This window comes from Chenopodium album, chromosome 9, assembly GCF_948465745.1.
Source record: "Chenopodium album chromosome 9, dcCheAlbu1.1, whole genome shotgun sequence".
Classification (NCBI taxonomy): Eukaryota; Viridiplantae; Streptophyta; class Magnoliopsida; order Caryophyllales; family Amaranthaceae; genus Chenopodium; species Chenopodium album.
This window is the reverse complement of record NC_137842.1, coordinates 69,465,767-69,490,763: the sequence shown is the minus strand read 5'-3', so window position 1 is coordinate 69,490,763 and position 24,997 is coordinate 69,465,767. Positions and strand designations below refer to the sequence as shown.

Below are 24,997 nucleotides of genomic sequence, written 5' to 3'. Positions count from 1 at the left end.
TTTTTCCTACTTTGTATTGTACGTTCAACATCGTTGAAACATTCTTGGCAAGAACTTTCACTGTAGTACCAATTATCTTTGAAAAATGTTAAATACAAAGTATAAATTAAAACGGAGTAATCACAATCAACCCAGTTTTTTTTTTGTTATTCTTGAAAGACTCGACAACGACAATGAGTCGATCTTGGATGAAAAATATTCAACTTAGACAGAGAAAATACAAGTTTATCAATATGATAAACAAAATTTGTTTGTCGAATGGAAAAATTGTAAATAAATTAACATTTTTTGCTAAATATGAGCCCCACTCTTATTGATATGTTTACGAAAATACCATGATGACTAGGCATTTATGTTGTTTTATTTACCATTTTGCCAAATTGATTTACTGAACTTCGGGCCTGTTCTCATAGACTGAACTCAGCTGAACTGAACTTAACTAAACTGAGTTGAACTGAAATGAATAATTTATGAGAGAAGTAAATTAGGAGCTGAACAGAACTGAAATGAAAATAAACGTATGAGAACAGACCCTTCCTCACTTAGAGACGACCATTACTGTAAACAATAAGTACTTTAGAATGTCAGAGTTTAATTTTCATAAATCTTGAACATTAATATCTCCAACAATCAAATAATTTACGTCGCAAGCACGCTCATGCTAAATTTGACTCCAAAAATACTTCTTCCGTTTACTCTTGATACATGATGTGTACAAGGCACTTCTTAATGGTGAGACTATGAATATAAGATGTGACCCAACTATTCTTAATGGAGAGACCCAGAGACTAAGAATAAAAATTTCATACCCTCTAGAAAAATAAACAGTGTGAATATGTGACACGGTGGTAAGTCTCAAACTGTGGTTTGAATCATGTACAATGATAGAAGACCACTTCATCCCTTGACAAATGACAATTCAGCAAATCTAAATTGGACAGAATAATATCAGTTATTTCCGTTCTCCCTAAATAATAAACCACATTTTTTTTTTTATAATATTCCATCCTCTGTATCTGTATCTTACCGAAATAAGTTAATTGTGTAATTTTCCTACATATTAAAAAAACACTGCCCTCCCAATTTGTTAGATTGTGTTACCCACCCTTTAATAATTTTGAAAGGAAAAAAAAATTAGGACATAAACTTAAGGCTTGAAAGCATAATAAAATAATCTAAATTGCACTCTTCAACTCATGTATTAGGTAGTAGGTACTACAGGATTCCGAGTGGACAAAGAATTACAGAAGATTTTTGTCTTCTGCAAATTCTAGTTTAAATTAATGTTGCAAAAACAAATAAAAATCTTAAAGACATGATCATTCACTTGAACTATTACCCATTGCCATCAAAAATTCTCCTTCACAAACTACCTCACCATCAACATATGCTTTGCCTTCCATTTTTGCTATACCAAAGCGTTTTTGTAGTTTGACGAGTGTCATTCTCATCACCAAAGTGTCCCCAGCAATCACTGGCTTCCTGAATCTTACTTTGTCAATACCAGCAAAGAAGAAATTGTCACGGGAACCACCAACTTCTGGTTGCAGCATGACCAGACCACCAACTTGTGCCATTGCCTAAATGCAGGTAATAAACTTATTGTCAATGTCATTGTTAATCCCAATTTGAGGTCTTATAGATAGAACCCATAGAAGATTAGATAAAAAGGGGAAAAAAAATGAAGCCCTCAAATTTAACAGAAAAAATCGATAAATAGCTGATTGTTGTTGCACAATACAAACAGAGCATAAATAGATTTAGGACAATTAATAAAGGATTTCAATTCAAATTCTTATTCTGCTTAATCTCGGTTCACCCATTGAAGACAAAATTGTCTAACTCACAAGGACCAACTCCTGGTGGTCCTCTCTTAAACAAAAAGAGCACACCACTATTGAAATCTTTTATAATGGAGCATTCTTACAAAGATTAATCTATGGAGGAAGAAAGAAACAAATCGAACAATCTTTTGAGGCAAAAGCTCTGCTTGTTTGACTAAGAATGACCTAGCTTGATGAAGTCCAAAGCAATAACTAAAAATGTGGAGTATTTTTTATTTTTGCATTCTTCCTCTCAAGAAATTTTGTAAAAAGGTCGAATGGAGATGCTTTCCTATATACAGGGAACATTACCATATAAGATATGATATACACCTTCCCAACAACATACAAACTGGGCACTAACAAATGCAAAAGGGGAATTAAATGATGTATACATCACAATTGAGTTGGCCAGGTTGCAAACTATTACTACTCCAGAGGTGACTCCTATTCAGATTTCTCATAGACCGCAAAACTGTCTAAACCTTAATTTTCATTACCTCCATATTACCACACAAGCTCTACGAGCAAGGTAAAATATGCTAGAGTACAGTTATATACAAGATCATTTTAAAAATATAACTTTATAAGATTGAGACATCCAACTCAACTTTCAGCATTATAATAACGTCAGCAAAGGTTTAAATTTTGGTAAGGGGTACTCAAAATAGGAAAGGTAATTGATATCCAAACTTCCTTTATTTATTGTTTTTTTTTTTTATTATTATATGAATTCTCTTCCCCCACCCCCCACCCCCCCAAAAAAAATAAAAAAAAAAATAAAAAAATAAAATCCATTTAGGATTTCCTATAATCCTTCTACTACATCATTTCCAGCTCCAACTTGGATCCAGAGTATTTATTGCATTTCCCTCAACCACTACCAACCTCACACCAATCTGGCAGTCCACCATAAGTCATGTCAGATTCAAAACTGACACTAGACCCATACCATTGCCACCATCACCTTTCAACCACCACAGAGTGTCAAAGCCCAAGCACACTCTCACTTGACAATACACCACCAACAACTCAAGCCCTCTTCTCTAACCACCCAATATAAAGCACATGCACGACTTTCCACCAACCACAACCCACCTTATACCCAACACCAGAAAATCCTAAACCCAAAACATCACAACCTCCACAGAGAAGAAAGAGAAAGAGAGAACTAACCACTTAATCAGCACCACACCAGAACAAGACATACGCAAAGCACATGCACGACTTTCCACCAACCACAACCCACCTTATACCCAACACCAGAAAATCAAAAACCCAAAAGACCACAACCTCCATAGAGAAGAAAGAGAAAGAGAGAAATAACCTCTTAATCAGCACCACACCAGAACAAGACATAGGCAAAAACTCAAAAAAGAAATCTAACTCTATGGAGGTTGGTTGTTGTGGTTCTAAAAACCTCCAAGCAACTCTGACCACCATAAACTTGAATATAATCTATTTCTTCACACCTCCAACATACCCTAAGTAAACACTATTGTTTCAAAACATTAATAATTTATGTCAGAAAATTCAAATGATTCAAGCCATTTAAGGTCTACAATTGGTAATCCATGTATTAATAAATGCTACAGATTACGTTCCTATTTTTCATATCATGTCAATTGCCCTTCATAAAGGTCTACAGTTGGTAATCAATGGAAATCCCCCCAAACTAATGCAAACCCATGAACATATACATCTTATTCCCCAAACCACACACAACATTCCAATTAATTTCCCTTGCATGATTTGGGCTGGTGCTCCATAGGCAAAAGCTTCTGCTTTGCAATAGCTTTGTTTGTCAAATCACTCATTATGGTTCGAATTCTCTCACATTTATGTATGTTATGGTATCTATCAAAATAAGATCAGAAAATTTTACATCACCAAATCTCTTTGGCTCATGACAAAAGGTTAACATACTGAAGGTTCATTGGAATTATAAAAGTTTGCACCATCATAGTATCCAATAATCAGGAAAACTGTATACATACACCACTTCTACCTTAACTTTCAAAGAGGACAAAGACCCTAAGTAATATCCTTAATGCCAACCAGACGAGTTTTAAACAGCACCTAAACAAATCATAAGCTAATTCAATCCAAGGAACAACTCCCCACACACGCACCAAGCCACAAAAGAAAATCAGACCTAAGGGAAGGATCCATATCCCACTCAAATTTACTCCATTGTCCCTAAAGCAATATCATAGAAGTTCACAAACAGAAAACAAACCATTATTTTCAATAATTACAAGCAAACCTTCATACTAAAAACCCAAAACAGATAGCACAGACTACAATCTCACGAAAATTCAACAATGTGGCAATATATATCACAATTTTCCATTAAATGAAGATTGATAACAATACAATTAAAAACACGAAACTGAAAACAAAGTTCATACCTCAACCATGAGAACACCAGGCATAATAGGCCTCTCAGGAAAATGGCCAGGAAAGAAATTATCATTAATTGTCACATTCTTAATCGCAACTGCGGAAACTCCTGGATTATACTCTACCACTCTATCCACTAGCAAAAACGGAAACCTATACACAATATCAACACCCAATTCAATATCTCCAAACCCTAAACCCTATATTCAAAAATTAAACCAAAAAGAGGCAAAAATTGAAGCAATTTAAGAACATACAAACTCACCTGTGTGGCAAAATGTCGCGAATCTGATTAATATCCATAACAGTGGGAAATGCCGGAATTCCTGCACCCAAAAAAAATCATAAATTTCAATCATCAAAATTAACGATATCTGCAATTGATGAAAAGCAATTAATGAGAATACGAACGCTTTTCAATGGGAATTTCATCGGTGGAATTGCTAGCAGAAGCGTCGGAAGAAGCGCGGGTGACGAAAGAGGGAGGAATTGAGGAGGAGAGAGAAAGAGATCTGAATTTTAAGAGGGGAATTGGGGGAGAGAAGTTGGGAGAGAGAGTGCGATTGGTGCGATGAGAGAGAGAAGAGTGGGAATTGAGAGGAGAGGTGAGGGAGTGAGAGAGAGCTGTTGACGCCATTGTTGTTGAGGAGAGAGAAAATCGAGGTTGAGTTGAAGGAGGAAGATAATGAAGGAGAAGAAGATGATGAAGAAGTATCAGTGAGTGTGGGCGTGAAAGAGTAAGTAGTTCAACTGAAAGAGGAAATAACTCAAATCAAGGGCGATAATAACGAGGATCAACAAGAGTTTGCACTTTGTTAATGTCAACAACGTTAAGCTGTTAAGGCTTAAGCTTAAGGCTCTGTTAATATGTTTGGTTCCTCTTCAACGGACCAATAAAGCTATAAAATTTGAACCGCAATAACTAATCATCATGCGCCAACTAACTAGAATAATCACTTTTATACCAATTAATTAAGCGTGTATTTTGCAAAGTGAAAATACAAGTTTATCTTCATAATAAGCCTTAAGTATTTAACCAGGGTTCTATTCAAAAAAAAAAAAAAAAAAAAAAACAAAGTATTTAACTAGGGTTAAAATGGTAATTTACATTACATAAGTATGGGTAATATGGTAATTTCATGAGTTTACATTCTACCACCAGAAATTTTTGTTATTTAAAGCGTCAATATCACGGGCCTGTTCTCATTGACTGAACTCAGCTGAACTGAACTGAACTGAAATGAATATTTTATAAGAGAAGGAAATTAAGAGCTGAACTGAATTGAAACGTAAGAGAACAGACCCTTAATGGAGGATAAAGTTTGAAGGGCTATAATGGAAAAAATCATTCGTAATGAAAACTTTAATGGAAAAAAAAATAAAAATTCAATCTTAATAAAAGCCTCAATAGAGGATATAATCATCCCGACCCTTTGAGATTGACAATATCCTTAATTTCATCCTTTCTAATACAGTAGGGTTCTCGTTTGATTTAGCGGTGAAGTCCCTGGGGATGGTGGTGTTTGGTGAAAATCACGCAAGGAATAAAAAGTCAGCTTCAATGGAGGAAGAAGGAGAAATCCATTTTCAATGGAGAATGAAGCTTAACTCTATTAATTAGATAAATTGAAGAAATGGACAGCTAGAAGACACTATATAAAAAAAAAAATACACTCCCTTCGTATTTTATTACTTATTTCGTTTCTCCATACGCGGAGTTTTAGGAGAAATTGTAGAAAGTACTTTGTACAGTAATAAAATAGGGAGGAAATGAGGTTGGTGAAAGAATAAAGTGATAGTTGAGAGGATAGAGAATATGAAAAATATTTAAGTATAATAATTATGAGATCCACTTGGAGAAATAAATTAGTAAAATATTATGAAAAGTTTTTAATAAATGGAAATAGTGCAATACTCCATAATACGGAATAATATACGCCCTCAAAAGCATGTTTGTCATAAGATAAACTAGGGCGTCTTCCTAAGCTTTTAGCCCTTTACTGCCCGATCTCTGATCTTCACTTTATTTTTATTTATTTATTTTTTATTTTTTTTTGGTGTGAAAGAGGGTAAAGCTTGAAACATAGAACAATAAAATTAAGAAATAAACCTAGGAATAGACAAGTAGTAACCCCTATGATGTCTTCTCTAAGAGAATTTCATATTTTGACGGGGAGTCATCAAAATACTTGACTCTCTCAATATGGCGAACACCTGAATTCGCTAATCGATCCGCTTCTATATTCCCCTTTCTATAATAATGAAAAATACAAGAGTTTTGACCAAAAGAACTAATAATCCTACAACACTCCCGGATTATGTTAATACACTCGCCTCTTTACACTTGATCGTTTTGCAGCGCTTCAATACATGCCTTATTGTCCATTTAGGTAGATTATTCAATACATTATCCAATCTTCACTTTATTAATATGCCAATATGATACTCCCTCCCTCTCTAAATTACATTTCTACTTCTAGCATTTATTTCTCACATAATAGAGAGAAGTAGGAATGTAATGTAGAATCTGTTCACATTTACTAAACTGAACTGAACTAAAATGAATATTTTACGAGAGAAGAAAATTAAGAGCTGAACTAAACTAAATTGAAGTTAACAAACCCTTAGAGACGGAGGGAGTAGTTTTTTGTTTTTATCGAATGTAAGGTAATTTTTTTTTTTTTTTTTGGAAATAGGTTAATTTATTGTTCAATACTTTGTAAAGTTATTTCCGTTACATATTATTTGCAACGATTAGACATTTTTCCACTCTACATTATGTCAAATCGTTGCAAATAATATATAACGGATGTAGTATATAGAATGAGACGGTACCAAAAAAAAGTGTTAATTTGTAGACAATATTTTAAAACTAAAAGAAATAAAGATGATTGAAAACAAAAATGAGACAATGCACACATAAATACATAATGTTATTACACATTTACACATCTTTTGGATGATCGGTAATCCTTTCATTGAGTTAATGAGCAAATAAACAGCTTCGTACAAAGAAGCCGTAAGAATGGCTATATCTCCAATACAGGCTTCTCATATCTATATCTCCCGATTCTCCCCAACAATGGCCCTCACATCATTTTGGCTACTAACAACAATCAACAATACATGCAGCAATCAAGCAAGCAAAACATCATGCTCACAAGGTGTTCGTCAAAATGTCAAAGAGACCAAGAGCGAAGCATCATGCCCACAAGGTGTTTGTCAAAATGTCTTGGAGGGCATATGCACAGGTAAGCTCCATAAACTCCATCAATTAAATGTGAATGGTTTAATTCTACACACACCACTTTAAGCTAACATTGTATTCTTAATTATACTCTATATTTTAGCGATGAAATAAGTCAATTACCACTTTTAATTCTATGTGTTCTCTATGTTCACTGTCCTTCTTTTGCAAGCACTTCAATTAGATAATTCGATTTACAGAGGACTTTGGATAGATGGAAACAAACTAGGGAGCATCAACAATCTAATGGAAGTACTACGTAAAATTGTGGTTTAAAGGTACACCCGAGTACTCGACCCAACAATATTCTAGGTTGTACATGGTACACGTTTATAATAGACTAATACACTTGTTGCTTGTTATACGTGGTTGTAGAACAAAGCCCTATAGTTAAATTAATACTCCATAGTAACAACTAACAAAGTAACCCTCTTTCTACTCTATTCCCTTCACCTCCCTAATCCTCTCTTATTTTTTTTCATTTATGTGCTTGAATTCGAGACTTTCACCACTCGTTATTGAAAATAAATCAAACCTCACTAAAATGGGGAATATTGCATTCATACTCCCTTGATTTCTAACTTAATTACTATTACCAAGACAATTTTTTAAGAAAATAAAATTACTAGCAATTATGACATATAATAATGCTAGTGAAAGTGGTAGAAAAGAGTGTAGTAATAAAATGTTGACGCAAGACCATAATACGTAATATAAAAATGTTCACAGCATAATATAATATATACGGACAACGGACTACAAAGTATATTACAGTATAAAATTTGCAAGTGTGAAGTGCCAATAACCTAAATCTCAGGGAATCTAATGTCTATTTAATCACAGCCACTTCAGTTAATTCATGTACCAAGTATATTAAATATCACCAAGTCAAAAATATTTACGAGTATAGCGATAACTTCACGTTCTTCCACTTCACAATATTACACTACAGCACACTACTACACATTGTTGGGATTTGATTGGATGATTGTCACGTGACATGTTGACACTCCATCTGGTAGATTACTTACTACGTATTTGTAAATTGTAATGACACTCATACAAATATGCCAATATTTCATCTCCCAGAAAATGTATTTACGACAAATTTGTTGCATTAATGTCTAGTTTAAAAAAGTGCAATTAAATCAAAGATAATTAATGATCGAAAGACAACCCAAATAATCTTGAAAAGCAATCTAATATACCCAAAGTTTTGACACTGACAACTCACTACGTTATTTTCAACTAATTTGTTCCTTTGCATTCCTTAAAAAAAGCAAGTCTTGTGTAAAAAAAAAAAAAAAAAAGAAAAAAGAAAAGGCAACTCTAACCCACAAGTGAAAAGGGAGAGGGAGAGATGGATGTGTCAGGAGCTCTTTCACTGGTGAAATCTGTGATCGAAGTGTTGGGTTCTCCCATTTGGTGGAGGATTGAAGGTGTATTGGGTTTGGAATCCCGGCTGGACAAACTCAGAGAAACCATGTCCACTATTGAGGCTGTGCTCCTTGATGCTGAAGAACAAGAGCAGCTGCAGCACTATCGTTGTAGCCGTGTTGAACGTAACAGGCTTCAGAGGCTTAAGGAGGCTCTTTACCGATGTGATGACTTGTTTGACGAGATTGCCACTCTTGGTCATCTCAAAGAGCTCAACTCGTGTAACAACAAGGTGTGTAATGAGGCATGCCTTTTCTTCTCTCGCTCTAATCAACTTAATTCTGCTTTCAATTGGTCGCAAGAGATGGACAACATATTGGAGATGTTGGAGGACATTGTGAAAGATCATCGCCATAACTTTAGCTTGAGACACCCTGTTGGTCTCGATGCTAAGCAGATGAGAATTGATGCAAGGGAAACTCATTCCTTTGTGTGTGAAGAGAAAGATGAGATCATTGGGAGGGCTGATGATAAGCAGAAAGTGATAGATAAGTTACTCAACACTGCTGTTGAGCAGGATGTTTTTGTTGTCAGCATAGTTGGGATTGGAGGCTTGGGGAAAACTACTCTAGCCCAACAGGTTTATAATGATGAGATGATTGTGAAGAAATTCACTCGGAAGTTGTGGGTTTGTGTCTCTGATGATTTTAATGTCAAAGTGCTTCTTGGTAAAATCCTTGCAGCTGCAAACCCTAAAAACCCTGTAATCAAGCATGGTTTGAGTAAGGACCACCTCCAGATGAAACTTCGAGAAGAACTGGATGGGCAGAATTATCTCCTTGTTTTGGATGATGTATGGAATGAGGATCTTGGTAAGTGGCTTGAGTTGAGAAATCTGTTGAGCGGAGATGGGCGGGTTTGCAAAATTTTAGTGACTACTCGGTCCAAAAAGGTAGCTGATGTTGTGGGAAGTCATTGCCCTCACTGGACACATGAATTGATGGGTCTCTCAGATGAAGATTCGTGGACATTGTTTCAGAGAATGGCACTCAAACATGAGGAACACCCACTGAAATCACACTTAATTGATGTCGGAAAAGATATTGTTCGTAAGTGTGCCAATGTTCCACTAGCCATAAGAGTGGTTGGAAGTCTTCTTCGAGGTCAGGGGAAAAGTAAGTGGAAAATTTTGAAAAATACTGACTTGGCAAACATTGTACAAGACGAAATCAATGGCATAATACCTGTGTTGAAGATCAGTTATAATTACCTTCCGTTCCATTTGAAGAGTTGCTTTAGTTATTGTGCTGTATTACCTAAGGATTACATGATTACCAAGGAGCACTTGATCTGTCTCTGGATGGCTCAAGGCTTCATTATGCCGTCAGATGGAGAGAGCTTTGAAGATGTCGGTGAAGAGTATTTTGAGCAATTGCTACAGAGATGCTTCTTCCAAGATGACGAACTAGCCAAGGGTACTTATGAAATTAGATCATTTAAAATGCATGATCTGATTCATGATCTTGCCAAAGAGGTAGCAGGCAAAGAAATATTGTCGTGCAATTATAGCAAACGATGTTTTAACGAAAAAACTCGCCATGTATTTATTAGTGGAAGTATTCCTAAAGAATTTCTTGGTGATTTGACCAAGATGAAAAGGGTGCGTACATTTCTATGTTATGTTCTTCCTTTCTCTTTCAAAAGTCTTGTTGTGGAGGTATCAAAAATGAAGTACTTGAGGGTATTGTGTTTGACTCATAATATGAAAACGTTGCCAAGCCAGTTAGGTGAATTGGTGCATCTAAGGTATCTTGACCTCTCATTTAGTGATCATCTCTGTGTATTGCCCTCATCCATTACCAAGCTTTATAACTTACAAACTTTAGAGTTGTTTAGCTGTACGAAACTATTAAGGCTGCCAAGGGATTTGAGCAAATTAGTTAATCTTAGGCACCTTAATATATCTGGTTGCAAGAGTTTGACACACATGCCTCCAGGGATGAATAGCATGAAATCTCTGCAAAAGTTGACAATGTTTGTGGTTAGTGGAAGTGGAAGAAGCAATGCTTCTTGGAATTTATGGTCAACTGGTGTTGGGCAGCTTGAAGATTTGGATGATTTCACCAATTATACTCACACAATGGAAATTATAGTTAAAAAAGGTGTGGGATACGTTGCAATAGAAGCGACAGGAGGGGGAATGCTATTAAAATGTCAAAATTTGTTGGAAATTGAGTACCGGTGGGAAGAGAAGAATAATAATGCAGAAGAATTGCTACAAGGCTTACAACCCCACTCTAATCTTAGAAAGTTAGAGTTGTGTGAATATCCAGGAGTGAGGCTCCCAATCTGGATGATGAATCTCAATACTTGTCTCCCAAATCTTGTTCGTATTGGGTTACATTTTTGTCAAAGGTTGGAGCATCTTACATTGATGAGTCAACTGCGCCATTTGAAAGTCCTTGAATTGGCTGTTTTGAATGAAGTGGAGTATGTGGAGGGTAGTAGTAGTAATAATAGTGGAGATGAAGATGAGTCGGTATTCTTTCCATCCCTTGAAAAGCTGAAGCTTTTCATAATGCCAAAGTTAAATGGATGGTGGAAGTCGTCATCAGAATCAAGGAAAGGTGAGAGTCCACAAGCAGCAAAGCTCTCTCATCTTAATATACGATATTGTTCAAACTTGAAAACTTTTCCTTTCTGTCCAGAATTTGATGGAGTGCTGGGCTCATCAATGAATCTCAGTACTTGTCTTCCAAATCTTGTTAAAATTAAAATATATAAGTGTTACAGATTGGAGTATCTTCCATGGATGCGTCAACTGCGCCACTTGAAAGTCCTTGAATTAGAAGGATTGGATGTAGTGGAGTATGTGGAGAGTAGATGTAATACTATTGGTGGAGCAGATGATGATGAGTTGTTATTCTTTCCATCCCTTGAAAAGTTGAAGCTTATCAAAATGCCAAAGTTGAAGGGATGGTGGAAGTCGGAATCAGAATGTGAGACACCACAAGCACTAATGCTTTCTCATCTTATAATTTTAAATTGTCCAAATTTGACAACTTTTCCTTTGTGTCCGGGACTGGAAGAATTGGAATTGATCGATTTTAATGAAGCACTAGGCCCAATTATGAGAGAGACTATTCATGATTTGTCTAATGAAAAACAGCAGCAGCAAGACGACAAAGTAAGGCCGGGAAGATTGAGGGAAGTGAAGAAGATAGATAACGTGGGATATCTAAATTCTATGCCCATCCACTCTTTCCATCATCTTTCTAATCTCTGTAATTGCAATGACGACAAAATGGAGAGATTGAACATAGGAGCTGTGGGGGAGGTGTTCCGAAGCTGTCGCCTGTCCTCTCTTCGCTGCCTTATAATTGAGAAATGCCGTAAATTAAAGAGCATATCAGGACGAGGAGTGTGGGAGCATTTCACTGCCCTTGAGAGTCTAAAATTGTATGACCTTGAAGAGTTGGAATTGGAGGGTGAAGATGATGTCATCAACAATGAAAGCACAGAAGAAGGATGCATTAAAAATGAAGTAGAGATGCCATGGAGACACATTGCTCCCACTCTCCGTTCCTTAGAATTAAAAGATCTACCAAAGGTGGTGAAGCTGCCAAAGGGGATTGGATGCTTATCATCTCTCCATTCCCTGACTATTCAAAATTGTTCTAAATTGAAAACAATGCCAGAAGAGATGCGGAACCTCACCTCCTTAATTCATCTTGATATTAGGGGGTGTAGAATGGAATTAAAGAAAAGATGCAAGAACCCGAATGGCGCTGACTGGCCCAATATTCAACATATCCCGAACATAGGTAAGAAAGAAAGAATAGGGGTTGTAATTTTCTTTTCACTTTAGATTCTGCAACAATTTTGAACGCTGCCTGCTTATTTTTTTTCTACTCTATTTGATTCAGATATTTAAAATCACAACAAGAATTCTTTGAGTCAATGCTCATATACTGCTCGATTAATAAAAGGTAATATCTGATTACATACAAAAATGGTGTTATATGATAAGGAAGAGAAGGATTTTTACTTAATTATGTACATAATTTTTCAAAAAGAATATGCATGATTTTTATTTATTTTTCTATATTTTTTATTCAAAAAACAAAAACTTGAGGATATATTTCTGTGTATAAGAAAATCCTTACAGGACTAAATTAGTTTAGGAAAGCACATTGTTTTTACCATTTCCCTATTCTCTGGTTAATTTTCTTGTCTTTAGAAGTATTGTGTTTGTGCATCTGACTACCAAAATATTGTTTTGTTAACTTCCCTTTCTTATTACAAAGAATGATACAGGTATGTACTCTATTCTTGTTTATATAAATGAAACGTTTTGACTTTCTTGGAGTTTTAGGAAAATTAGTTAAATTTATTACGGAATAAAAAAAAATTAAAAAAAAAGGTAGGAGGGTATAAGTTGAGGAGAGAGAAGAGACTAAGTGATTTTGTGGGAACCATAGCTAGTAGAATGTATTAAAAAATAGAGAGAATATCATTAAAAATAGAAGGAAGTTACTAAAAAAGGAAATGTTTTATTTATTTAAACATGGTCGGAAAAGGAAAATGCTTCATCTATTTAAACATGGAGGGAGTAATTTGCATGAATGACCATTCTGTAAGTCTACTGCTTTATTTCTTACGTGGCATTTATGCTTCTTTATATAGGAACGCACATAATGATAGTGATAGTAATGAGCCCGATGTAAATAAGGGCTTTTCGAAGATCATAAACTAAAAAGTCAGAGAACTACCAACTGAAGCAGAGAAATGTTCAATGTATGTAACATAAATCAAGTGATCTGTTTTGCTGTATCCTTATTGTTATCTGAAGCTTAGGTTGGTTAACAGAGAGATACCAGGAAATGGAGTACATGAAATGCAGGTTATTATATGTTATCCTTGCTGCCTCCCCAACCTATTTGTATGTATATATATATATATATTTTATCTTGTCTAGTTCTTTATGGGTACTTGATGTATATTTCGTGCTTTTCTTCAGATTTTCATGCAAATAAAATATCAATGAAGGGGTGATATTACATTCTGCTTGATGATGAGATAGCTTGCAATGCGTTAAGAAATATCTAATCCTTATCTTAACAACACGAAACTATATTCACTCCTTAATAAAGAGTTGAAGTTGAAAATTCCTGCAAGCTAGGCCTGTAAGTCAAGTAACTGATTCTGATTCAACGCATTAGTAAAACCATCAGTGTTGCTTTAGTTCTTTTCGTTGGATCCACATGTTTGGCTAACTGGCAGGTCTAGTTTCATGTAACAGTTCATTTGAACTGGATTATCGGAAGCCCTCTCTTAGGTTCATGTTTTGCTTGCATTTCAGAGACAAGAGTACTGATAAAAACATCAGAATCTCAAAACCTTTTCTTTGACTTCAGGTCTAGAGAGTTTGTTGGTGATGTAATGCATTGGATGCTCCAATTCCTGAAAACAAATGGAGCTACATGTTCTAAGAGGGAGGGGTAGCAGAATTGCAGTGACTACTAGAGGTGTGGCAAATATTGCACTAAGCCACGACATATGAAACGAAGAGGCCTTTCCAGGATAGTCTTGTTATTGGTTGAGTGACACATGAACCAGGGTAGCATCAAATAATGCACACCTGGTCGATATAAGAGATATTGTAGACTTGGGGTGGCAAGTGTGCCAGCATACTACTTTCTATAAGGGACGTTGGAAGTCTGCTTCAAAATCAAGGTGAAATCAGGTGGCAATACTTGAAAATTACTGATTTCGGAATTTGAACAAGATGTGAATAGGATTGTACCTGTGTTGGAGATGAGTTATTGTAGACAGAATATGCATGATGTGATTCTTGATGATCTTAAGAAGTAACAAGGAATGTAAATTATATTCAGTTAGCATTCTGAAATATAAACTTCTTGTCCATTTATTAACCAAGGATCCAAGATGGAAAGGTTGTGTACAATTTACTGATGTATCCCTTTTATTACACTGGATTTTTCTGATTATAGCAGGGTACTCTTAATCTCATATAGCACAACCTACCTGACCTAGACTATTTCAACCTATCGTTCATATAACCTCCGATCCCGTCATTTCCAGCTAAAAGGGTCGAATAGTGGCACGATTGGTCTATACTGGAACACGGAATTCGTTTGCAAGTGTGCCAATGTTCCAATAGGCTAATAGCCATACAATGGTGTTTACATTGCTCTTCAAAATTGTTGGACCAAACTAGCCAATTTAAATTAGTTTTTGCTCAGAATTGGACCAATGAAAGACGCTAGTAGGGAACACTTTTTATGTAAAAGAAATAAGACTAGTTTCCTCTCAGAGCTAAAACTCAAATCAAGACATCTTAGGTAGATTTGATTCATCTTGCTCAACTTCACCTCTTTTAATTGGTTTAAATGTAAATTACTCATTAACCTCCACAAAATAGATACAAAGTACTTCGTAATATGTACATCGTATTTATTGAGGATTTAGGTTAATATACTTAGAAATTTATTTTCTTCGTCTTGCCTAATACCAATCGATTAAAAGAGCCACTTTTACACCAATCAACTAAAATGTGTAGTTTCTAAATTCACTAGTATTAAATCTTTTACTTCCTCGGTCTCTTAAAGTTTGGTCTCATTCGCCCTCATCTCTAGTTTTTACTTTGTTAAGAATTGTATTGTCAAAAAAAAAAAAAAAAAAAAAAAAGATTTATTTATATATAATTGTAGGTTTTTTTTTTGTTTTTTTTTTTTTTTTTTTTTAAAAAACTAAATTGTACTCCATAGCTAAAAACTTTAAAAAATAAATGAGGTTATAAAAGAAGTAGAGATAAAGTGCAGGGTCCATTCCATCTAAAAATGAAAATAGAGCAATCTTTTCACGTACATTGACTCGTGGAATGAAGGTCTTATAGCCACGCTTTTAAAGGGAGGAATGCGAAGAGCCGAAGAGCTTAAGAGACACACATGAGTACATGACACATCAAATGTTGTACATCAAACCGACTTAACACTTTTTTTTTAAATGATAAGTAGTAAGACCCTGACCGAACTTCAACCCTCACGGTTTTTTTGATACGGTATTTACGGGTCAGACACTTTAAGAATGAGGGGAGAAGGGTAAGGGATCCACACCTCAAAGTGCCTCTAGTGGGAATTGAACACTATTAGGTGTCTAACCCGCAAACCATCTTAAATTCTTAACGCTATTAGGTCTATTACTACGTAATTTATGTGCGTATACAACGAAGCCTCTTAAGAAAGTCATAGGCCTAAAAAAAACACTCATACCATTTTGGCTACCAATGACTTCATACAAAGAATTCTCCTAAGAAGGGCGATAATGCCTTCTCTTATATGTGCATGTGCCCAATAAAAACATTGGATTATCATTTTGGCTTCTAATGACAATCAAACGTACATTATATGCAGTCAACAAAACTCCACTACCCCTTTACCTCGAATCCAGTGAAAAATTTCAAGTAAAGAAGCATCATGCCCGTAAGGTGTTTGTGAAAATGTCCAAGAGAGCTTATGCGCAGGTAAGCTCCAAAAAAGACTCCATTTTTTGTTAAAGTTGTAGATCTCACGCACAATGCATTGTAGCCAACTAAGACTAGTTTTGTCTTCTTAATTTGCAAGCACTTCTACTATATAAAATATCTATGGATTGAATGAAATAAACTTGTTAGATAGCATCATTAGTGATTTTGCTAATGTGTAAATCACTGATTTTGCTAGATGATATCAGCACATCCTTTTATAATCAAGGTTGATAGCTTTGTCTCATCTTGCTTTCTAATAATACTCTGTAATGGACATATATTTTCATTAGTTGACAGCACAAGTCAAATAATATAAAACGGAGGTAGTATTTTTATTTGACGAGTTCTTCAGAAGTACCCTAGAAAGCTACAAGTTGTCATGTGGGGTGCCCACGTCAAGTCAAGTAAACGAAAGCAATTTGTCCAAATTGTGGCCTGATTTACTACGAGTGCTTTTATGTCAGACACCTAAAAACTACTCATTCATTCACCATGAAAGCACTTAATTATTGGCCACTTGCTTCTTCTCGTACTAGCAAAGTAGCAAGACAATGGCATTATCACTCCTCTCAATTATTCATATCACATTCATTGCACTAAGGAAAATTAAACATTACGCGTTATATGTCAGTACATTATATTTGCCCCCACTGCTTTTACTTTTTACTTTGACGTGATCTTTCTGTGTTAGAAATGGTAGTAAATATACAATTTTACTACTACACAAACTATACTGGTTTGAGAAAATTTAAGTGGATAGAGGGATTAATTAATAAATAAACTACTGTAAAAATTTCGAAGAGTAAATTTGAATGGGATTAAAGCGCCTGTTATTTTCAATTCAGTTCTGTTCAGTACAGTTTAGCAAATTAAAACAGGTCCTAAAACCATATGAGTAAAAAACGACAAAACAGTAGTCCTCCGATTCAAACTTTGCTCATTCATTGCATGCTTGAAAATAAAACGAGTAGCTAGGTAGAGTACGAAAAAAAGTAAAATGGCTATAACTTGATGGTTCAAGACAGCCTGTCTTTCAATTATTAGGGGAGAAACAAGCCTGTAAATTTGGTGTGTTTTGAAAAATCATAAACATTCACACCTAAAAAACTTACTCCCTTATTGAATCCTCTGCATTTCCCTGCATTCCTGAAAAGAAAAAAAAAACATTAACACACAAGAGAGAAGAGAGAGAGAGAGAGATATGGATGTGTCAGGAGGTCTTTCACTGGTGCAAACAATCCTTCAAGTGTTGGGTTCCCCCATTTGGACGGAGATTGAATCTGTATTGGGTGTCAAGTCCCAGCTTGAAAAACTCAAGGTTACCATGTCCACCATCCAGAATGTCCTGCTTGATGCTGAAGAACTGGAGCGGCGGCACCACGTTTGTCCCACCCATGTTGAACGTGGCAGGCTTGAAAGGCTTAAGGAAGCTCTTTACCAAGCTGATGACTTGTTTGATGAGGTTGCCACTCTTGCTCATCGCAAGCAGCTCATGCCAGGTAGCCGTTGCTTCTCTTGTTTTATTCAGCTTCGTTCTGCTTTTACCTGGTCTGGAGAGATTAAAAAGATACAGGAGATGTTGGCTGATATTGTGAATGATCATCAACATGATTTTGGGTTGATGAGACACTCGGTTGATCTTCGAGCGAGACATAACCCAAGGGAAACTCATTCCTTTGTGTGCGAAGAAGATGTGATCATTGGGAGAGATGAGGATAAACAGATAGTGATAAATATGTTATTAGACACTACTGTCGAGGAGAATGTTTCTGTTGTCAGCATAGTTGGGATTGGAGGATTGGGAAAAACGACTCTAGCCCGACAGGTTTATAATGACGAGGTGATCTTGAAGGAATTTCCTTTGAAGATGTGGGTTTGTACCTCTGACAATTTCGATGTCAAAGCACTTGTTGGTCAAATCCTTGCAGCTGCAGATCCTGAAATCAAGCAAGGTGGCCTTAGTGTGGACAATCTCCAGAAGAAACTTCGCCAACAACTGGATGGTAAAAAATATCTCCTTGTTTTGGATGATGTATGGAATGAGGATCCTAGTAAGTGGCTTGAGTTGAGAACTCTGTTGACTGGAGGTGAGAGGGCTAGCAAAATTGTAGTGACTACTCGCTCCAAAAAGGTAGCGGATGTTGTGGGAAGTCATTGCCTTCATAAGACACATGAATTGATGGGTCTCTCAGATGAAGATTCTTGGAAATTGTTTCAGAGAATGGCACTTAAACCAGAGGAACACCCACTGAAACAACAATTAAATGAAGTCGGTAAAGAGATTGTTCGAAAGTGTGCCAATGTTCCACTTGCCATAAGAGTGGTTGGCAGTCTTCTTCGAGGTCAGGGGGAAAGTAAGTGGAAAATTTTGAAAAATACTGACTTGGCGAACATTGAACAAGATGAAATCAATGGCATAGTACCTGTGTTGAAGATCAGTTATAATTACCTGCCGTTCCATTTGAAGAGTTGCTTTAGTTATTGTGCTGTATTCCCTAAGGATTACAAGTTTATCAAGGAGGACTTGATCGGTCTCTGGATGGCTCAAGGCTTCATTATGCCGTCAGATGGAGAGAGCTTTGAAGATGCCGGTGAGGAGTATTTTGAGCAATTGCTACAGAGGTGCTTCTTCCAAGATGTCAAACTAGCCGAGGGTACTGATGAAATTCTTTCATTTAAAATGCATGATCTGATTCATGATCTTGCCAAAGAGGTAGCAGGGACAGAAATATTGTTGTGCAATTATAGCACACAATGTTTCAACGGCAAAACTTGCCATGTATATATTGATAAAAAACCTCCTGAGGATCTTGTTGGTAATTTGAGCAAGATGAAAAGGATGCGTACAGTTCTGCTATGTGATTATCTTCCTTTCTCTTTCAAAAGCCTTGTTGTGGAGGTATCAAAAATGAAATACTTGAGAGTATTGTGGTTGACTCGTACTAATTTAACGGTGCCAAGTGTGATAGGTGAATTGGTGCACCTACGGTATCTTGACCTTACAGATAATGAGGATCTATGTGTATTGCCCTCATCCATTACCAAGCTTTATAATTTGCAAACATTGAAATTGTGTGACTGTAAGAGCCTAAAAAGGTTGCCAAGGGAGTTGGGGAAATTGGTTAATCTTAGGCACCTTGATATCGATGGTTGCTCGAGTTTAACACATATGCCTCCAGGGATGAATAGCATGACTTCTCTGCAGAAGCTGACAATGTTTGTAGTGGGTGGAAGTGCAACAAGCAATGCAGCTTCGAGTTGGAGGTCAACTGATGATGGTGTTGGTCAGCTTGAAGATTTGGATGGTTTCACCAATTATGCTCGCACTATGGATATTATAATTAAAAAAGATGTAAGATACGATGCAATAGGAGGGGGAATGCTATTGAAAAGTCAAAATTTGCGGGAAATTTTGTACGAGTGGAAAACAGAGGAGATTAATAATGCAGAAGTATTGCTACGAGGCCTACAACCCCACTCTAATCTTAGAAAGTTAGAGTTGCTGGATTATCCAGGAGTGAGGCTCCCAACCTGGATCAGTTGTTGTCTCCCAAACCTTGTTGAAATTGTAATTCGTGATTGTAAAAGGGTGGAGCATCTTCCAATGATGAGTCAACTGCGTTGTTTGAAAGTCCTTGTATTTGGTGGTTTGAGTGAAGTGGAGTATATGGAGAGTAATAATATCAATAGCGGAGATGATAAGTTGGTATTCTTTCCATTGCTTGAAAAGCTGAAGCTTGAAAACATGGCAAAGTTGAAGGGATGGTGGAAGCCATCATCATCAGAATCAGGGGAGAGTGATCGGATACCACAAGCACCACTGCTTTCTGAGCTTTGGGTATATAATTGTCCCAATTTGACAACATTGTTTGTGGGCTCATCAATGAATCTCAAAAGCTGTCTTCCAAATCTTGCTAAAATTAAGATTCGAGATTGCAAAAGGTTGGAGCAGCTTCCATTGATGAGTCAACTGCGCCATTTGAAAGTCCTTGAATATAAAGGTTTGAGTGAAGTGGAGTATATGGAGATTAGCATTAATACTAGTGGAGTATTCTTTCCATCCCTTGAAAAGCTGAAGCTTGAAAACATGGCAAAGTTGAAGGGATGGTGGAAGCCATCATCATCAGAATCGGGGGAGAGTGATCGGATACCACAAGCACCACTGCTTTCTGAGCTTTATGTATCTGATTGTCCAAATTTGACAACATTGTTTGTGGGCTCATCAATGAATAGCAAAAGTTGTCTTCCAAATCTTGTTGAAATTGAAATTCAGAAGTGTGAAAGGTTGAAGCATCTTCCATTAATGAGTAAACTGCGTTATTTGAAAGTCCTTAAATTACAAGATTTGGATAGACTGGAGTATATGGAGAGTAATAGTAATAATATTAGTGGAGCAAATGATGATGAGTTGTTTATGTTTCCATCCCTTGAAAAGGTGAAGCTTACGAAACTGCCAAAGTTGAAGGGATGGTGGAAGTCATCATCAGTATCAGAATCAGAGGAGAGTGAGACACCGCAAGCACCAAAACTTTCTCATCTTTATATAGGAGGATGTCCAGAATTGACAACTTTTCCTTGTTGTCCGGGAGTGCAACAATTGGACTTAAAAGATTTTAATGAAGCGCTGGGCCCACTTATGAGGGAGAAAACTCAGCAAAAGGAGGAAGAACGACATGGAAGATTGAGGGAAGTTGAGATAAATAACTTGGCATATCTTAATTCTCTACCCATCCGATCATTCCACCATATTTCGAATCTCCATATTAGCCAAGATCAGAAAATAGAGGAATTGAAAACAGGAGAGGTGGGGGAGGTGTTCCGAAGCGGCCGCCTGTCCTCTCTTCGCTCCCTTGATATTTGGGCATGCCATAATTTGAAGAGTATATCAGGACGAGGAGTGTGGGACCATTTCACTGCCCTGGAGAGTCTATCATTGACTTGGCTTAATGAGTTGGAATTGGAGGATGAAGATGATGTCATCAACAACAAAAGCACAGAAGAAGGAAGTGACGCAGAGATGCCATGGAGATACCTTGCTCCCACTCTCCGTTCCTTGGAATTATGGAGACTCCCAAAGGTGGTGAAGCTGCCAAAGGGGATTGGATGCTTATCATCTCTCCATTCCCTTCATATTTGGCGTTGTGATAATTTGGAAAGCCTAACACCATCAATAGGCGGCTTATCATCTCTCCATTCCCTTAAAATAGGCTTTTGTCATAATTTGGAAAGCCTAACACCATCAATAGGCGGCTTATCATCTCTCCAATCCCTTGAAATTGTGGGGTGTCCAAAATTGAAAAGAATGCCAGAAGAGATGCGCCACCTCACCTCCTTAACCAAACTTCATATATGGGGATGCAGCCCAGAGTTAACGAAGGAATGCAAGAACAAGACTGGCGCTAACTGGTCCAATATCCAACATATCCCCAACATTAAACTAGGTATGACAGATAAAATAGGGGTTATTATTATTAATACGTCGACTTTTCACTTTTATTTTCCAACTTTTTTAAAGAATGGATTGCTTTCTGGTTTGCTTATCATCTCTCTAATACCTTTTTCATATTTGCTTCAGATTACAAATAAAATCAGAGCCCGAAAGAATTCGTTTACTCAATGTTCGTTTATATAACTCAACTGCTCAAAGGTAATAATGTCTACCCATATTATTCAAACTTGGATTTCAATTTTTGGGTTCATAACTCAACTGGCGCTAACTGGTCCAATATCCAACATATCCCCGACATTAAGCTGGGTAAGAAAAAAAGAATAGGGGTTGTTGAGGAAGTAGTAAGGGAGGTTAGTTATGCATTTGCAAATGCATAACAAATACTAAAATATTAAAAAGCACATGGGGATGAGAGAAAGGAGGAGAGAGATGGGTAAGTGGGGCCATTTTTTAAATGTACCGTTGAAAGCTTAAATAGTACCATTGACTATGTAGTGATACTATTTTTACCGTAGTGATACTATTTCTACACGTAGTGAGTACCACTGAATGAATATATAATACCACTACATACATAAATAATACCACTGAAATGTTTAATGATATCATTTAATCATCTAGTGATACAATTGATCACCCAGTGGCACTACTCTAAATTCAGAAATGCATTTACGTGAAATGACCCCCATGCACCTCGTTATGCATTTACTCATACATAACTAACCTCCCTTTGGAAGGCCTCAGGGGTTGTTATTGTCTTTTCAATTGAGATTCTGCAACAATTTTTAACGCTGCCTGCTTAACCTTTTATGTATTTTTATTTATTATTATTATTATTATTTGTTTCAGGTTTTTGAAATCATGGCAACAACAATTCTTTCGGTCAATGTTCATATACAGCTCGACTGATAAAAGGTACGGAGTAATATCTGATTGTGTACAAAAAGGGTGTTAAATTATAAAGATGAGAAGGATTTTTAGTGCAAATATTTTTACTTACTCCGTAATTATTATGGAAATTAAGTAAAAATTGAGGATATATTATTATATTTCTGTGTATAAGAAAATCATAAACTTCCCTTTCTTATTAAAAAGAATGATATAGGTATGTAATATTTACATGAATGGCCATTTCATAAGTCTACTGCTTTATTTCTTATGTCGCATTTATGCTTCTCTACATTGGCACGCACATAATGATTGTGATAGTAATGAGCCCGATGTAAATAGGGGCCTTTTGAAGATCATTAAACTAAAAAGTAGGGAACTACCAGCTGAAGCAGAGAAATGTTCATAATAAGTAACATAAATCAAGTGAACTTGCTGTATCTTTATCGTTTTTTGAAGCTTATGTAGGTTGGTTAACTGAGAAATTCCAGGAAATGGAGTACATGAAATGCAAGTTTTAGTTTTTGTCCTTGTTGCCCCTCCCCTCCCTGTTTGTCTGTATGTTTTTTTTTTTTTAATCTCGTCTAGTTCTTTATAGGTGCTTGATGTATATTTTGGTCTTTTATTCAGATTTCATACAAATGAAGGGGTGATATTACATTCTGCTTGATGATGAGAAAGCGTGCAATGCGTTAAGAAGCACCTAATCCTTATCTTGACAGCACGAACCTTAATATTCACTCCTTAATTAATGGAGAGTTGAAGTTGCTGATTCCTGTAAGGCTGGTGAGTAAAGTAGCTATGTATATTCTGATTTAACGCATTATTAAAACCATCCGTGTTGCTCTGGTTCTTTTCGTTGGATCCACATTTTTGGCTGATTGGCAAGTCTTGTAACAGTTCATTTGAAGTTTTGAACTGAATTATTGGAAGCCTCATTTAGGTTTATGTTTTGCTTGCATTTCAGATACGAGAGTACTGATAATACATCAGAATCTTGATCAACATCTTTCTTTGACTTCAGGTTTGGCAAGTTTGTTGGTGCTATATTGGATGCTTCAATTCCAGAAAACACATGGTGCTATATGTTTTAAGTGGGAGGGGTAGTAGAATCGCAGTGATTACTCGATCAAGAGGTGTGGCAAATATTGCAGGAAGCCATCAGACATGAAACGAAAAGGCCTTTCTAAGACTGTTTTGATACTTGTTGAGAGTGACACATGAACCAGGCCAACATCAAATGGAGGCACATATGGTCGATATAAGAGAAGATATTGTGGCAACTGTGCCAACGTTCCCCTTTCCATAAGGATCGTTGGAAGTCAGCTTATAAATCAAATGAAATCAGGCGGCAATATCTGAAAACACTGACTCAGCAATTTAAACAAGATGAGAACAGGATAGTATCTGTGACTCTGCGTTGAAGATGAGTTAAGTAGAGTTATTGTAGAATGTAAACAGAATATACATGATTTAATTCATGATTTTGTTAAAGAATTAACAATGATTGTGTAAAATTATATTCAGTTAACATTCTGGAAAATAGAATTGTTGTCCATTTTTCAACCAAGATGAAAAGGTTGTGTACAATTTTACTGAAGTGTCCCCTTTCCATCAAGTAAAGCTTAAATGAGCAGTTTCTCAAAAAAAAATAAAAGTTTAAATGAGCAGATTCTAAAATTTAGATGTTTAAAGAATGCTATATTTGATTTTGGAAAAGTTGCAGATAAAATTTAGATGTTATGATGATAAGCCCTCAGTGCTTCCCATGTCCGTTGACCAACTCTGTTAGAGACCAATTTTTTGTAAGTTTATAGTAAGTCAACTATAGTCTTTCCTTCACCTTGCAGTCATTTCAAAAGGTTTCTAATCAACCTATTAAAGTTTTTGGATCTTCTGTATTATCCCATTTTTTCACTAATCTGCTTTTGTAGTGCTCTAAACAACAAAAGTAAGCTGTGTACTTTCAATGGATACAATCCAACACAAAAGAAGCGTATTTACATGTATGTTAGAGCAAAGTTTTGGAGCAGCAGACATAGATTTGTTGTCTGGCATGAGCAAAGTACCCGAGACGCCATTTCACAAAGGGGCTAGAATTTTATGATGTTGCTTCTTACAGTATACAGTATATCACTTGTATGGGCCAACAATATCTGGTTCTATACTTATGAATGGCTCCATGAGGTTCTTAATCATATCCTGGCTAATATGTTTCCTTCATATTCAACTCTTTAAGATTTAAATGACAGAAGATGGTA

At 36.2% G+C, this 24,997-nt stretch overlaps 3 protein-coding genes across 3 annotated transcripts; 2 read left to right on the top strand and 1 right to left on the bottom strand.

The window, feature by feature from the left end:
• Positions 1-1,171: 1,171 nt before the first annotated feature.
• Positions 1,172-4,986, bottom strand: LOC145560372 (uncharacterized). Its single transcript, XM_081621620.1, has 4 exons — positions 4,638-4,986; positions 4,492-4,552; positions 4,235-4,379; positions 1,172-1,580 (listed from the first exon to the last, which is right to left on the bottom strand). Exons 1-4 carry the CDS (start codon positions 4,861-4,863, stop codon positions 1,320-1,322), a joined length of 693 nt encoding a protein of 230 aa, XP_081477746.1. The 5' UTR covers positions 4,864-4,986; the 3' UTR covers positions 1,172-1,319.
• Positions 4,987-8,833: 3,847 nt separating this feature from the next.
• Positions 8,834-12,718, top strand: LOC145558085 (putative disease resistance protein RGA1). The gene has a single exon (XM_081619234.1). The coding sequence runs from the start codon at positions 8,834-8,836 to the stop codon at positions 12,716-12,718; it is 3,885 nt and encodes a 1,294-aa protein (XP_081475360.1).
• Positions 12,719-17,580: 4,862 nt separating this feature from the next.
• On the top strand, positions 17,581-22,058 carry LOC145560371 (putative disease resistance protein RGA1). The gene is made up of 2 exons (XM_081621619.1): positions 17,581-21,840; positions 21,975-22,058. Exons 1-2 carry the CDS (start codon positions 17,601-17,603, stop codon positions 21,983-21,985), a joined length of 4,251 nt encoding a protein of 1,416 aa, XP_081477745.1. The 5' UTR covers positions 17,581-17,600; the 3' UTR covers positions 21,986-22,058.
• The last annotated feature ends 2,939 nt before the right edge of the window (positions 22,059-24,997 follow it).